This window comes from Myotis lucifugus, unplaced genomic scaffold (assembly GCF_000147115.1).
Source record: "Myotis lucifugus unplaced genomic scaffold, Myoluc2.0 scaffold_9, whole genome shotgun sequence".
NCBI classification, from domain to species: domain Eukaryota; kingdom Metazoa; phylum Chordata; class Mammalia; order Chiroptera; family Vespertilionidae; genus Myotis; species Myotis lucifugus.
The window spans coordinates 3,750,644-3,768,041 of NW_005871057.1; the positions used below are offsets into that span (position 1 = coordinate 3,750,644).

Here is a 17,398-nt window from a genome sequence, read left to right on the forward strand (position 1 = left end):
TCAAGGGATGGGGCGCCACCCCTGTCACTCACAGAGCAGGGCCCATCAGGGGGTTGAGGAGCTCCTCCCTGTCACTCACAGAGTAGGGCCGATAGGGGAGCTGGGGCACCGCCCCCTGTCACACACAGAGCAGGGCGGATCAGGGGGTTGGGGCGCTGCACCCTGTCACACTCAGGGCAGGGCCAATGGGGAGGTTATGGCTCTACCCTGTCACACACAGAGCAGGGCCTGTGGGGGGGGGGGGGTTTGGGGCGCTGCACCCTGTCAAACACAGAGCCGCAGGGCAATCAGGGGATTGGGGAGCTCCCCCCTATCAGGCACAGAGCAGGGCTGATCAGGGGGTTGGGGCGCCTTCCCCTGTCACGAACAGAGCAGGGCGAATAGGGAGGTTGTGGCCCCGCCCCCTGTCACACACAGAGCTGCAGGGCGATCAGGGGGTTGGGGAGCTCCCCCCGTCACACACAGAGCTGCAGGGCAATCAGGGGATTGGGGAGCTCCCCCCTATCAGGCACAGAGCAGGGCTGATCAGGGGGTTGGGGTGCCTTCCCCTGTCACGAACAGAGCAGGGTGGATAAAGAGGTTGTGGCCCCGCCCCCTGTCACACACAGAGCCGCAGGGCGATCAGGGGATTGGGGAGCTCCCCCCTATCAGGCACAGAGCAGGGCTGATCAGGGGGTTTGGGCACTGCCCCCTATCACGCTGATCCCGGTGCCGGGAGCCTCGCTGCTTCGCTGATCCCGGTGCCGGGAGGCATATTACCCTTTTACTATATAGAATAGAGGCCTGGTGCATGGGTAGGGGCTGGCTGGTTTGCCCTGAAGGGTGTCCTGGATCAGGGTGGGGGTCCCCATTGGGGTTACTGGCCAGTCTGGGTGAGGGGCTGAGGGCTGTTTTCCGGAAGCGGGTGACTGAAGCTCCCAACCGCTCCTTTTTTTCCTTTTTTTTTTTTTTTTATTCTGGGCCAGCTTTAGCTCTGAGGCCTCGCTGCTGAAAACATCGATACAATGTTGCGGTCCGGCTGGCTGAAGCCCGGCTGAATGAAAGCCGGTTTCTGGGGTTTTGTTTAGCTTCTTATTTGCAACATAGTACATAGTTGCTTAGAGTTGCAGCTGAGAGGCCGGCAGCAGCAGGCGGGGAACGTTGGAGTCCGCAGTCACTGGAGCAAGCAAGCCTCCCTGCTCGCTTCAGTGCATGGCTGCCGGGCCGCCATCTTGGCTGACAGTTAATTTGCATAAGGATATGCTGATTAGCCAATGGGAAGGGTAGCGGTCGTACGCTAATTACCATGTTTCTCTTTTATTAGTGTAGATAGTACTGCATGTACTTCAATCATCAATATAAGTACTATTTAGTCATTCAACTATAATGAGGCAACAAAAATAGTTAAGTCATGATCTTAAGCAAGAAAAGCTGCATTCTATAAGCCCACCAAGATTTATTCAACAGTGCTAATATGTTTAGGTCGTTTATCTATCTGGAAATTCGTTTGGAGTTTATAATACACCAAACAGAAAATCAGTTTCAGCATATTAAAAACCTAGAATCCCAGGCTATGGGAATATCCTATTAGAAGGTCTTGAACATCTCAACAAACCTTAAAGGGTTGAAAGAAAAGGGAAATTTGCATTCAAACATATCTGTCTTAGGCTCACCATAAAAACATCACAGGCTTTACAATTAGATCACTCAAGAGTCACACCGGTATAGCTATTTTTAGCTATGTGACTTAGGGCAAACTTATTTTAATTTCTCTGATCTGCAGTTACCTTACACATAAAAGTAAGGAAATAAACTTTATAGAATTGCTGTGAGGATTAGTGAGAATCTGAACAAGCTATCATTTTGGTAACTAGTAAAAAATTATATGTGAACACCAGGCTGGGAACAGAAGAAATCAATGCTGCTGCTGCTATTATTACTAATTAATATATAAATATTTTAATTCCATATCATGGACTAATTGTCTTTATACATTGCAGCTTCATGGGAAAACACAGGAACTGAAAATTAAAAAAGGGGGAAAGCTCCGAGGTCCTGAAAAGTAGTAGCTAAAAAAAAGGAACCTACTAATACAATAGAGCAAAAAGCTGCCCAAGTGCACACTACCCTTTCTTTTTGTATGTTGTATGATAGAGGTGTGGCTATGAAGGGGTAAGGAGGGCTCTGCTTTGCTGGCTGATTAGAACACAATTCAATGCAGGCTCAAATTAAAAAGACAAGTGTTGCCAATATGGATTTCAGGAAGGATCCTTATAATGCCAGAACTGGAGTTGTAAGGAGGGCTGGTCTGAATAACAGTGGGGGAAAATAAATACTATACTGTAATAAATACAGCTTTGCCTTAAACTACTAACATGTAGTTTCTTAGTTATTCAGAAGAAAAAAGAATTTTAAATAGTAAGTTACTCTGTCAGGGTGCTAAGACTGTGGGATTTTATTTTACTGTTATTAAAATGTTACCAGGCAGTCAATTAAAATCAACCATACATTATGTACTTCCTGATGGAGGCTAAAAATACCTTGCCAGCCCTGGCTGGTGTGTCTAGATAGTTAGAGCGTAGGCCTGTGCACCAAAGGGGTTTAGGGTTCGATTCCTGATCAAGAAGAGCATGTACCTGGGTTGCAGGTTCGATCACCACACCCCGTTGGGGTGTGTGCAGAAGGCAACTAATGGATGTCAATGTTTCTCTCTCCCTCCCTTCCACTCTCTCTAAAAACCCAATGGAAAAAATATCCTCAGGTGAGGATAAACAAACAAAAAAACCTTGCCAAATGAATACTGAATCAGAATCTGATCAATTCTCTACCAGTTGATGGGAAATAGGAAAAACTACACTTCAAGAATATGAGAATCCACTTCATTACAAAGCAATTGTAAGGGGGAAAAAAAGGGATGAAGGGAGAAACTTACTGATTAAAAGAAACATTAAAGAGATAATCATCATGTATGGTCCTAGTTGAGTCCTAATCAAACCAGCAAAGTATAAAACTACAACAACAAACCATTTATAGCATATATGAATTAAATTTATATTAAAACTGACTGAATATTCAATGTTAAGGATTTAGTGTTTATTTAACAATAAGTCTAATCTGGTATTGTGCTCATTATGTCATAATATTGTGGTTACTATTTTTAATTATTTTTATCCCTTAAAAATATACCAACATTTTTACAGATAAAATGATATGTCTAAGATTTTCTCAAAATAATATGGGAGTTGGAGAAGTGATGAGGAATTAGCTTAAATAATGGATAGTTGGGGTGGGATCATTATACTTTTGCATTATTTTTGTATGGTTGAATTTTTCTATATTAAAAATTAAATGAGTCTCGCCAGTGTGGCTCAGTGGTTGAGTGTTGAACCATGAACCAGGAGATCACGCGTTCCGATTGCCTGTCAGGGCACATGGCCAGGTTTCGGGCTCCATCCCCAGCAAGGGGCATACAGGAGGCAGCCGATCAATGATTCTCTCTCATCATTGATATTTCTATCCCTTCCTCTCTCTCTCCCCCTTACTCTCTCTAAAATTAATAAAAACATGTATTTTTTTAAAAATTGAAAAAAAAAATGGAAAAATCAAGGTAAAAAAATCAAACAAAAAATAAGATAAAACAAATTATATTTGTCCTACTACAGTTGTACATTGTATTGAAATAGTATAAATTTCTCCTTAACTGAGCTAATTCATAGTTCTTTTTTCTCCTGCATATGAACAGCAATGCCAGGCATACAATTAGGAATCAGGAAAGAAATGAAATTCTATAGGATCGTTATAATTTGGTAAGTAAAGCACTGCTTCTAACCAGCATCATTGGATGGAAATAACAGTTATGTATTTATCTTATAATCATGTTCATAAAATGGGATTAAATGTAAAGCATCTTTCAAGAACCTCTAAGATGAGAGCAGTTTAGTTATTATACAATAATCAATAGACGTATGCTGAGCTGTAGCTATTATTTTTATTACAAAGAGCTCCTGCTTTTAACACAAAAAAAAATCTTAGTAGTTATTAACTACCCTTTATAAAATAAATTTTCCTATTTCATAACTTGGCTTAACAACACATAGTGATGATCTAAAGCAGCGGTTCTCAACCTGTAGGCCGCGACCCCTTTGGCAGTCGAACGACCCTTTCACAGGGGTCGCCTAAGACCATCCTGCATATCAGATATTTACATTATGATTCATAACAGTAGCAACATTACCGTTATGAAGTAGCAACGAAAATAATTTTATGGTTGGGTCACAACATGAGGAACTGTATTTAAAGGGCCAGAAGGTTGAGAACCACTGATAGCAACTGGTTGACTGTCTCCCCCCTGGTGGTTAGTGCACGTCATAGCAAGTGGTTGAGTGGCCATAGCATATCATTAGCATATTACACTTTGATTAGTTGAACAGCTGAACTTTTATGTACGTTTATGAACTTCTATTTCATAACTTGGCTCAACAACACATAGTGATGATCTAAACAGTATATAAACTGAAGCATGTAAGATATTATTAGTATGCACTTTGGAAAAGAAGCATACTAGTCTGGCCAGGTAGCTCAATTGGTAAGAGTGTTGTCTTGATATGCCAAGGTTGTGGGTTCATCTACAATCAGGACATATACAAGAATGAACCAGTGAATACATAAATAAGTGGAACAACAAATCAAAGTTTCTCTCTCTCCCTACCTCCTCCCTAAAATAATTTAAATAGGATTTGAAAAAAGAAGAAGAAGAAGGAGGAGGAGAAGGAGAAGGAGAAGAAGGAGAAGGAGAAGAAGGAGAAGCATACTATCAGGAAATTATATTTTAATAGGTTCTCACATCTTGTGTCCAAAATGAAACTCCAGTAGATCTTCTTTTCTCTCTTGGTCGCCGTCGCTCCCTGATTGACTTAGGCTGTGATTTATCTTCTCCTTCTTTCTCCTCTTCTCTCTTTTCTCCTTCTGTTAAGGATTACAATGCACCACATGGTAGCAATGTATCTTGACAGTATTTTGCAAGGCAAATGTAAAAACAATTCCAAGTCAACCTCCTTTGTGAAGCCTTCTAAAATTCTCTAATCATTATCAAATTTTGCCCCTTCCTATAACACCTGGTTTAAACATATATGTGTATTTCTCATCAAATACATTCATCAGGATCAAGACAAGAACTAATTTTATTTTATTTTTTTTTTTTAAATATATTTTATTGATTTTTTAGAGAGAGGAAGGGAGAGAGAGATAGAGAGTTAGAAACATCGATGAGAGAGAAACATCGATCAGCTGCCTCCTGCACATCTCCCACTGGGGATGTGCCCACAACCCAGGTACATGCCCTTGACCGGAATCGAACCTGGGACCTTTCAGTCCGCAGGCCGACGCTCTATCCACTGAGCCAAACCGGTTTCGGCAAGAACTAATTTTAATTACTTAATTTTCCTAGTGCCTAAACAAGTTTTGCTCAAAAGATATACTTAGTAATATTTGCTGATCAGAAAATAATTAAATCCTAAGAAGATTTAATTGGGGCTTTTCTGGTAGGAAGATGGTTATTATACCCAAAGTTAACACTTCCAGAAAACAAACAAACAAACAAACAAACAGTTCTTAATGATGGAATAGCTAGCTAGTAGGCATCATAAAACTTTATCAGTTTCTGCTTCTACTATTCCCAGTCCTCATTCAGCAGAATGCAGTATTCATTTCATTTCTACTAGATAGCATCTAAGAGAAAATCAATTTTTCTGGAAAAAATATTTATCTTTCTTTAAAAAAAATCAATGTAAAAAAATATTAGTCTTAAAATTTGTTTCCTTCCTGGGACAGCTAAAATGGCTTCAGACATACATGCTTAGGGAATACTAGGGCCTTTGAATATGCTTTAAGAAGTACACATATAAGGAACAACAAAAAAAAATGATTTTTAAAAGGCTCCTTGTATCATTAGCAAAGAGTCACAGCAAAAGACAACCCAAAATTATAGTATTAAGAGGAGTTTTAAAAATTATTTTTGGAATCAGTTTAGAGCAAAGATCTTAAATTCCAATGCCTGTAGTGGCAATCTAGGTAATGAAAATGTAGAAAGGGGCCAGGAGGGCACTTTTCCAGGGGGGGTGGAGGGCTGCTATTATTTGGCTATAGCCAATTGATGACATGTGAAAATTCAGACCAAGTGATGCCAAATCTTTTAAATATTCAATAGACAATGGAAAGCTGAACTATTATGCAAATATACATAATTTTAAATGTTGGCTCAAAATTTTTATAAACATTACTAGAGGCCTGGTGCACAAAATTCATGCACTCAGGGGTGAGGGGAGTATCCCTCAGCCTGGCCTGCGCCCTCTCGCAGTCTGGGAGCCCTTGGGAGATGTCCGACTGACGGCTTAGGCCCCCTCCCCATGGGACAGCCTTAGCGTTGCCATGGAGGCGGGAGAGGCTCCCGCCACTGCCACTGCACTCGCCAGCTGTGAGCCTGGCTCAGGGCTTCTGGCTGAGTGGCACTCCCCCTGTGGGAGCACACTGACCACTGGAGGGCAGCTCCTGTGTTGAGCGTCTGCCCCCTGGTGGTCAGTGCACATCATAGGACCGGTCACTCTGCCATTCGGTCAATTTGCATATTAGCCTTTTATTATATAGGATGTGCACCTCTCAACTTAGTGGATCAAAAAACTAAAATATCTCAATGACCAACAAAAAAGCAGCTGGAAATTAGGAAAAACTAATTTTCTGAAGTCTATATCTTACATAATTACTGCTATAATCTCATGGCTAAAACTACGAAATTTTGCTTTTAAAACATAAAATGCCTATAATTAGAAATAATCTTATTTAGTACCCATCTCTGATTTAAAGTATAAATTAATTAGAATTTAAATAGAAAGTTTATATGCAATAATAGGAAATGTTAATATTGAGCATCAGGATGCCAATATAGCTAAAAAATCTATTTCTCGAGAAATAAGCATAAAAACTATTTTGTTTTAGCAGGGATATTATATGTGTTAAGTGATTTTAGTTTAAATCAATTTCACAAAATCATGTAAGAGACATGATACACATAACAGGCAATAAATAAATACAAGCACTCATAAACAGTTCTTCTATACTGACTTTTCTACACTGGTAGATACAAAGATTTTTGTGGCATCTTAGGTTATAAAGATGTGTATCAATGCCAGTTCACATAATTTTCTTTTGATTTTATACTCTTCTCACTCCCAACCATCTTATCAGGCTCCCAGTTTGGAATGTTGTTTCTTTTCTGTTGAAATATTAATTAGAAAAACCAATTCAAATGATTTGAAGGAAACAAAGTTTTTTCAAAATTTGGTCTTCTTACCTCTTTCATTTTCTTTTGTTAATCCTCGTGAGTAAGCAGAAGTTATACCTACAAGGCTATTTGGCCTACTTAGTTGACTTGAAGCATAGAGTGAACTGCTCATGGTAGAAAGTGAAGAGGATGGAGTGGTTGAACTTGAAGTTGATACTGATCTGTAACGCTGATAAGTCTGTAAAATATTAGATTTAAAATCCATTTAAAATATTAAACACACTTAAAAACATAGAACACTTAAATTTATTTCAATGAAAAAGTAATGTTCTACTCATGTCAAAATAATTCGGATATCTATTAAAACCCTTTTGAGTATTTTGTATATGGTTTGCTGGCATACAAATCTCCCTTGGATTTTGAAAATCACAGAAATTATTCCTACCATTTTACCTAGTTGTGTCATTGGTATACTATTTACCTCATCATATGTTCTGGAGTACTTTTGCTTATATTCATCTTCTCGAGAGGTTTCTGACTCCTTTTTTTCTTCTTGCTTCTCTTTATCTTGTTTTTCTTTTTCCTCTTTTTCTTTTTCTTCATTTTCTTGTTCTCTGGTTCGAATAGAACGACTTCTTCCTATTGTTTTTTCAGCTTCCTGAAGATCAGTCAATGTCACCCCCTGTACATAAAAATGATAAATTTAATTATGAGGCATTAAAGCTCACTTTGAAGGAATACTGTAAGTAAAGGAAATGTGAATTAAAAGTCAAATATGCATGTTTGAAATTGGTTTGCAAAATGAAACTATTTCTACTTAGCAATTCACATTCATTCTATGAACAATCATCAGAAACAAGCATAATAAAAGAGGTAAAAAAATAAAATGTGTAAGAAATTGTCTCTATATCCAACTAATTAACAAAATAGCATGGATGACAAAAATACCATTATGAATATAAATATTCCCAAAATGTCAGCAAATGAAGAAAAAGCCAAAAAATCAGTTTATATATCAAACTTATATGTATTTATGGTTTTATATATGTATATACCCACAGAGATTTCAGTAAAAAAATAATTTTGAAGGTTAAGCCTTGAAGAACAGGTCAGATTTTAAGAAGTAAAAGTATAAAGACAAAAAAATATGTTAATATTCTAGCAAATAGTTTAGCTTGATATGTGAGTAATGGTAATGCTGAAATAGCTGACCCAGGATTTTGGTGCTCAACTGGGGGGAAAGAAAGACACAAAGGGATATATGGAATATAATTACAGTGGCAAGGAGGAGGTAATGAGATGATAACCAGTCTGAGTGTCATTTTTCTCATACTTGCACAGCAATTATTTAATATACCAAATAGACCCATTTCCCCAAACTCCAAATAGTCTTGGAATTCTTTAGTAATTATTAGAAATCACATATGATTAATTCATTTTAACACAGATATTCTGTGCCAGATATCACAATAGAAATAAAAAAATACTCAAAGAGATACAAGGCATATGCTAATTAGATAAAATACAATATTAACAGTGTAATCATATAAAAAATACTATGAGAGGGGTACTAAAACAACTTTTAAAAATATTTTTACTGATTTTTAGAAAGAGAGGAAGAGATGGAAACATCGATGTGAGAGTGAACCATCAATCAGCTGCCTCCTGCATACCTCTAGGGATAGAGCCCAAGACCTAGGCATGTGCCCTGACCAGGAACCAAACTGGCAACCTTTTGGTGGAAGGGACGATGCCCCACCAACTGAGCCACACTGGCTAGGGCTAAAGCAACTTTTATCTTTAAAGATTTACTCACATTATATAATGACATGAATGTATTTATAGCACAGTAAAAAAGGAAAAGGTAACTTATTTTAAAGTTTCATATATTACAAACATTAAATATACCTGTGTTGACCTTCTAGACTGTCTTGCTTGTCTAGATCTTGCTTTTCTTTGGGATTCAGACTCTTCATCTCTAACAGGAGTGAGGTATGATCTACAGTAATATATAATAATCGTTAGTTGGAGATACAATAACTGTGAATGCTGTTACATACGAATGTGTGAGTGAAACATACAAGTTTAGCATTTTTAATATATTTTAAGAAAATTAGTCTTCAGAAAATGGTTACATCCACTCTGAAATTCAACAATGCAATCTGATAATCTTTTAGATTACATAGAACTAATCATATTAACATGTCATATTTTTCAAATTCTTCCTAACTACAGATTTTAAAAGAACAACTATCTCCTTAGCCCCTTTTTGATTCCCTACAACACTTCCTAAGGTCATATCTCAAGTTACTGGCTGAACTCTAGACTGTCTATGCCTATATGGTACAATGGGTAGGACTGAATGCAACCCTCAGGATACAGGATGACTAGTGAGTAAGCAGCACTCCCTGTACTCATGTCCTTGCACATTTATTAATAATGTTTTTTGGCAGATCCATACTCTTGTTCACAATATAAGTACTCTAAAAATTCAAGTGGTTTTATACATGAACTTCTTTAAAATCAGCATTTCTCCTGGGTAATTGATTTTCTGATATAGAGAACTTAGCATTTATTTTCACTAAATCTCATCTTAAAAATCTAAGCCTATGTTCCATTCTGTCTTAGGACATGCATAATTTCAAAAGCATGAAATCTATGCTGTTAAATAATTAAAGAGTTAAACAAATATAAGACAGAGTCTTGCTAAACAACAATAAAAAAACTTCCCTCCAATGACTAGTATTACTTTAGTTTTCTTTTTGTATTGCAGGGCTCTGTCTCATAATTTTCATTCTGTCTATACATCAACTCCCTAGAGTTCTAAGTTTTTAAAAATTAATTAATTAATCTTCACCCAAGGATATTCTTATGGATCCTAGAGTGAGGGGAAGGGAAGAGAAATGGGTAGAGAGTGAGAGTGAGAGGGAGGGACATAGAGGGAGACAGAGAGAGAGAGAAGAAAGAAAGAGAGGGAAACATTGATGTGAGAGAGAACGTTGAACCTGCAACCCTTCAGTATATGGGACAACACCCCAACCAACTGAGCCACACAGGCCAGGTCTAGAGTTTTAGGTTTTTAGATATAAAAGATACTTCCTATTTTTATAACAATACTAGAGGCCCAGTACACAAAATTTGTGCATGGGTAGGGTCCCTAAGCCTGGCCAGCAATCAGGGCAGATCAGGGCCTTCTGGCTGCCAGCCGGGACTTCCTTCATTCTGCACCACCCCCTGGTGGTCAGCGCATGTCATAGCAAGCGATCGAACTCTCGAGGGAACACTTTGCATATTAGCTTTTTATATATATAGATGACGAGGAGCTTGTTTGTTGACATTGGTGTTTTAATTTAGAAAATGCTATACATTCTAACATGTCTCCAGGAAGATCACACCATATTGAATGGTTTGAGAAGTACTGAGAGAAGAAACTGGTTTGTGTTTAACTCAGCATTTAAGTAGGGAATACTGCCTCCCCCGCCTTTCTGGTGGTACAACTATTTTTAAAAAAAATATATTTTATTGATTTTTTTTACAGGGAGGAAGGGAGAGGGATAGAGAGTTAGAAACATCGATCAGCTGCCTCCTGCACACCACCTACTGGGCATGTGCCCGCAACCAAGGTACATGCCCTTGACCACAATTGAACCTGGGACCCTTTAGTCCACAGGCCGACGCTCTATCCACTGAGCCAAACCGGTTAGGGCGATGGTGGTACAACTATTGAATGTGAAAAAGTGCTCTGTAAGACAACAGCTTGGAAATATAGTCCAATGACTATCTCTGCCTCCATTCATTTAAAACTTCTTTATGCACCAACTAACCCTATTCAATTTATTGCTTTTTGTACTTCTACCAAATGAGGAGAAAAAAAGTAACAAAAGGAGGTGAAACCTAAATGTGATGGGAAATCCGGTTAAGCAAAAATTTACAGCAGCCCATATGGCTGCATACCACTTTAGCATTTCATGAGCTCCTATAAAAGTAAACATGAACACAACACACTGAATTCTAACTACTATTATTTACATGGTCAAAGTTTTCATATTTAATTTTAAATAGGGTAATATGCATTGCCACTTTGCTCTTTTAACCCCATGACAAATCACTAACCAACCATCACACTCTCTTCTAAGTAGCCAAGATTCTTTTTAAACAATTTCAAGTGACCATGAAAGTTAATAAATCTATTTATCATATCCAGTTTATTATATTCAGGTTAGAGGGATGAAAGTTAATAGACTTGTAAAATCTGTTCATTTAAATTTCCCATACACTTCCCCAAATTAGCATAAAAATCTGGCCTATCAATTTCTAATACATATATTTTCTATATTTGATAGTCTCCATATGATATTCAGTTCCTTTCTCCATCCTTGGAGTGCCTCTACTCTAAGAATAAGATGTAGAGAAGAAAAATAGTTCGTATATTTTGTTTTTTTATTCCAAAGAGCTGATCATCAAAAAGACAGCAGAATACAGCGAGCTCCATTGATGCCTTAATTATTATCCTAGATAATAAAAGGCTAATATGCAAATCGACCGAACGGTGGAATGAGCAGTCGCTATGATGTGCACTGACCACCAAGGGGCAGACGCTCAATGCAGGAGCTGCCCCCTGGTGGTTAGTGCACTCCCCCAGGGGGAGCGCTGCTCAGCCAGAAGCTGGGCTCGGGCTCACTGCTGGCAAGCACAGTGGCGGTGGCAGGAGCCTCTCTCGCCTCCACGGCAGTGCTAAGGCCCCCGGGGGAGAGCAGGCCTAAGCCGGCAGTCAGACATCCCCCGACAGGTCCTGGACTGCGAGAAGGCACAGGCTGGGCTGATGTTGTGCACTGGGCTTCTAGTGATACCATACTGTCAGACTGTATCTCTCTCTTTTTTTTAATCCTACCAGAGGATGTGTTTTTTTAATTGATTTTAGAGAGAGAGGAAGGGAAGGAGAGAGAAAAAATTGATGTTAGAGAGAAACATCAATCAGTTGCCTCTACTACGAGCTCCAGCTGGAGATTGAACTTGCAGCCTAGGTATGTGCCCTGACCAGGAACTGAACCCACAGCCTTTTGGTTCATCGGACAATGTTCCAACCAACTGAACCACCTGGCCAGGGCAGACTGGCTCTTTTATATAACAACATAGGATATATAAGTTTATTACTTAGTAGTCTTACACTGCTTACAATTTTCTGAGCAACGGAAAGGTTGTTATTTTTAAAGTAAAACTTTTCTTTTCCAATAAATGCAATTATTCCATATATATTTTTTAATTCACTGGCATTTACTGTCTGAAAAACTTGTATTTATTTATAATGTTTACATTTTGGCTAGTCAAACAAATTACATCTTTAAAAATCTGTAAACCAACCCTTGCTTCACACTTAGCTTTTTTCCTTCCAGAGGGAAGATAAATGGGCAAAGGGAGCTGCCTGAGCAAAAGGAAAATGGTGGAAGAGAGCAGTTATATTGAAGCAACAGTTCAATGTGAATCCGTGCTGCAAATACAAAGTTATTAGTAAGATACTGCTTTTTTTTTTTTAAATCCTCACCTGAGGATATGTTTCTATGGATTTTTAGAGAGAGAGAAAGAGAGAGGCAGAGAGAGAGAAACAGAGAGAGTGAGAACCATCAATCAGTTGCCTCCTGTATGCACCTTGGGGATCGAACCTGCAACCTGGGTATGTGCCCTGACTAGGAATCAAACCCACAACCGTTTGGTGTACAGGACGACCCACTGAACCACCCTGGTCAGGGCAGTAAGGACTATCTTACAGTTTGAAAAGACTATGAAAAATTAGAAATACTTAAACAATAAAAGAATTTGCTATCATGCTCCATTTATCTAAAGCTAGCTTCTCTACTCCACCTTCCCAAAATTAATCCTTTGGAAATCTTAACTAATAAAAACAGGACTCCTCACCCAATCAGATCAATAAAAATAGGGAAATTCTAAAATACGGTGGAATTTAATAGTGTTCATGGTAACTTTTCATAATATCCAAATGTACATAAGTAATAGTACCTAAAGTAGCATAAATGTGTTGATTTATTTGTTTTCAGCCACCATATATTCTTAAATCATCATATATACATTTTGGGGGAAAATTTTTAACCATCTACATTTCAAAAAAATTAATGAAATTTAATTAAAAGACGAACAGAAGAGGCCAACAATGTATTCAAAATTGCAAACAAATACTTGACATGAAACAAAACACAAACATCAATATTACTGCAAACATCATTGAAACAAGGTAAGACAAATTTTCTGTAAGAGACCAGGAAAAATGTCATTAGGCACATTTTGTTTCTAATGCTATTAGAATCTGCTCTGTCCTTACAATATCGCCAAATATTTAATTCTCAATCTTTAATGTCTTCTAGGATTAATCCTAAAAAGTTGAAACTGAACTTTCTATAACAACATAAAAAAATTTGAGATTAAGAATTATAATTTGTTCTTAAACAACATATGATTCTAGGTATATATTCATTAGATATTGTCACTGAAGAATTTTTAAAAGCATGTAATGCTACAGTTAAAAAGGATTCTGGAAGTAAAAAATTATGTAAATCAAATACCTCAATTTACAGAAGAAATTCTGCCCCGTAGAAAATTCTAACTTTAGGATTAAGGCAGAACAAGGAATAAAAAAAACCAAAGACTCCTAACCCTTTCTCTCCTTGGTGACTCCACCCCATAAAAGCAAAACACTCAAATTTATTTTTACTTAAGAGAATGATGGATGCCTATGCCTCTCTAATTTCTGTTGGCTCATGGTCTTATTAAGAACACTTCAAATAACCCAAACTGACTTAAATTCATAAAAAAATAAAGAAGGAATAATTCAAATATGATATGACCTATATAGGTACTCCAATCACAAAATTCAAACCACTTGTAATGGCATTATTAAATTGCATTACAAAAATATATGAAATGTAAATTTAATGACAGAAACTAAAGATGCAATGATAGGAAAGAAAATATTTAACATTAAAAATAACATTTTGTTACTTTTTATATGTTCACCACAAATATTACTGTAAGAATCTTACTGGTAGGATGCACTATGAGGCACCAAAGACAAAGGCTGTATAAAACTGTCCATTTATGAACACTATGTGTCAGAAATAAAACAAAGTTAACCTGGTCGGTATTTTACAAAAAAATATCAGTTATGTAGCTAATTAAATTCTGCAAGAGTGAAATATAAAAAAGGTTACACTTAGCTTCCCACTTTCCTTCTTTCTCAAGAGGAAAAACAAAATTCAAAGCTGGACCTGTCCAGTGTAGTTCAGTGGTTGAGCATGGACCTATGAATCAGGAGGGCCTATGTCTGAGTTGCTGGCTCGATCCCCAGTGGGGAGCATGCAGGAGGCAGCTGATCAATGACTCTCTCATCATTGATGTTTCTATCTCTCTCTTCCTCTCTCTTCTGCTCTGAAATCAATAAAAAACATATATATGTTTTAAATTCAAAGCTAGGGACTATGATATAGCAGAAAGAAGACTGTACTGATTCTTCTGTAATCTTGGGTGCAGCTTTAGCTCTCACACTAACTAAATAAAAGTGGAAAAGTCACTTATTTCTGGATCTCAGTTTCCTTCTGTAAATTGAGAAGATATCCTTTCCACATCTATGATTCCACACCACTGACAGAACACAAAATAAATTCATAGCTTCTAAAAATATTTAATTAATGAGTGCCTTCTATATACCAGAATTAAAACTAAGTGAATGAATTAAAGTTAAAATTATTTGGCTTATACATATGCACAAGAAGCCACTTTTCACCAAGAGAATCTTAAAATGGAATTCTCAAAGGTAACAGCAAAAACCGTTTAACATCCATCAGATTTCTTAATAATGAGGGGAAACAATGAGAAGAATAAAAAAAACCTGTTTTTGTCATGTTGCATCTGGTTTTCTTTTAAATATATTTTTATTGATTTCAGAGAGGGAGGGAGAGGGTGAGAGCAAGATAGAAACATCAATGATGAGAGAGAATCACTGATTGGCTGCCTCCTGCATGACCCCTACTGGAGACCAAGCCAGCAACCCAGGTATGTGCCCCTGACTAGAATCGAACCTGGGACCCTTTAGTCTGCAGGCCAACACTCTATCCACTGAGCCAAACCAGCTAGGTGCATCTGGTTTTCCATGAGTATGATTATGTGTGGATAGATCTTCATTACAAAAATATTTTGAATGAAACCAGCCATTAAAAATAGTAAGATGGCTAAGTAAACAGACAACTGTTTGTCTCAAAGCCTTTAAACAAAACCATCAATTCTGTTCTGGGTGGGTTAGCAAGCCTGAATGCTAATTAATGGCTAACTATATCAATTTTCCTAGTTCTGAGCTGATATAGATTACTTCCTTTATTATCCTAATGGAGAGATGGTGGTCAACTTCACAAGGTTACAGAAACAAAACAAAACAAAACAAACAACTTTCATCACTGGGCAAGATATAGCAGCAGTTCTATTAGGACCTTTACACACCTGCGTCTCTCCCTGACCTCTGATGTGGAGGAGACAGTGCCAGCAGTAGTTGTAGTCAGGGTTGTGGTAGAGGCTGCAGCATTTACAACAGTTGGAGCAACAGGAATGGTCACTGCCGTAGGAACACTGTCCTTTTCTTTTTCAGTACTATCCTCAGCCCACAAACGATTTGAGGTACTATAGCATCACAAGCAGCAACACAAAAAGAGAAAAGGAAAACAGCTAAACAATGAAAGCACTTTCTAGCAGCTGAAAACATGTGACTACAGGGATGGATTTTTTTAAAATACAAGGCAAGACGTTTTTTAACTATGAACCAAAAAGCTCAACCAGAGCTGTCAAAGAGAGAAATTTGTATTTTAAGCAGCCTAATTCAAGGAAAGTTTGTAATTCAGGAATCTAATTTATTTCCCCAGACATGCATCACAGCAACTTTTTGGAACCAATTTTTGTTCGTAAATGATTTTAACATGGTAAATGAAAAAATCCAGAGCCCCACAATTTTCTAAACAAAAACGCATGCACATACGTAAGCACATAGTAAGCCTGAACACAAAGTGTATCTGTGACTCACCTGCTTTGTGTGCCTGCTGAGGAAGAACCCGTTGTAATCTTTGTAGTAGTGCTTGTGCTGGAAAGCAGGCTTTTCTGAAGCCCAGCTGCAGAGGTAACTGTTGGTGTTGATGTGGTGCTTGGAACACTAGAACTAATCAAATCATCTTGTCTTCTACCAAAGGAGCAACTAAAGGAAAGAGTCATATCTCTATAGGATGTGTTTGTATGTGTATTCTATAGTCAATGTCTATACATTTTAAGATTCACAAGGCTAGGGGAAATCTAAAAAACTGTGTTCCTAAATACACCACCAGCTCCAGCACCAAGAGTTGCACCTACAACTTGCTAGAGTTTAGATAATTTCACTAAGTTGGTAGTGTATCATTTTACTGCCTCCCCCCCTCCTTCAACAAAATGCAAAGATGATCTGATCTGATATTTTACATTATCTGGAACTGTTCCAGACCATAAGGTCATGTCTGTCTGGGTCTGAGAAAAATACTGTGGTTTGGATTTACTCAAGGAAAGTTAAGACTTTGACATTTTTGAAGAAAATTGTTTCAGCAATAGGTCACATCCTTAGGAGTGATCCATGCCTTATATTTCTTTGTCTTTTACTCTATTTTTTGGTTGCTTTTAGCCATGAAATAATTATTTGCCCCCCTAGCCCCCCATATAATATTACCAACATTCTGATTCAAAACATTTCCATAGCTCTGAGTCCTAAGACAAGTGAAAAATTTCTAGGTCACCAAATAATGACCAGGTCAATTAAGACACTGATCTATTTCAATTGCTCCAGTCAATTATACAAGGAGCTCCTTTTTCACATGCTACAATCCAAAAGATACTTCATAATATATCAAATTAATTATATATATATATATACATATATACATATATATGTATATATATATATACACACACACACACACACACACACACATATATATATATATACACATACACACACACAGCAGGTCCTCAAATAACATCGTTCGCTCAATGTCATTTCATTATAATGTTGATGAGAAGCCGTAGGAACTTAACTCTTATTTATATTAATCAGCCTAAAGTAAAATTGGT

The 17,398-nt window shown here is 37.6% G+C and overlaps 1 protein-coding gene across 7 annotated transcripts in view; it reads right to left on the reverse strand.

Annotated features, from left to right (window-relative positions):
- Window positions 1–17,398, reverse strand: part of PPP1R12A (protein phosphatase 1 regulatory subunit 12A) — a 152,930-nt gene that overhangs the window by 20,774 nt on the left and 114,758 nt on the right. For 2 of the 7 annotated variants that reach the window (XR_002828035.1, XM_006083959.2), the window contains exons 13-18: window positions 16,332–16,499; window positions 15,758–15,934; window positions 9,164–9,254; window positions 7,737–7,937; window positions 7,325–7,493; window positions 4,823–4,944 (exon numbers count right to left, since the gene is read on the reverse strand). Coding sequence is in view for 5 of the 7 variants with exons in the window: in XM_006083959.2 (XP_006084021.1) it covers window positions 4,823–4,944; window positions 7,325–7,493; window positions 7,737–7,937; window positions 9,164–9,254; window positions 15,758–15,934; window positions 16,332–16,499 (928 nt within the window). In the remaining 2 variants the exon portion in view is untranslated. Of the gene's footprint in view, window positions 1–1,284; window positions 1,361–4,822; window positions 4,984–7,324; window positions 7,494–7,736; window positions 7,938–9,163; window positions 9,255–15,757; window positions 15,935–16,331; window positions 16,500–17,398 lie in introns of those variants that run through there. The other 5 variants (XR_002828036.1, XM_023749757.1, XM_006083963.3 and 2 more) reach the window with 5 other exon arrangements.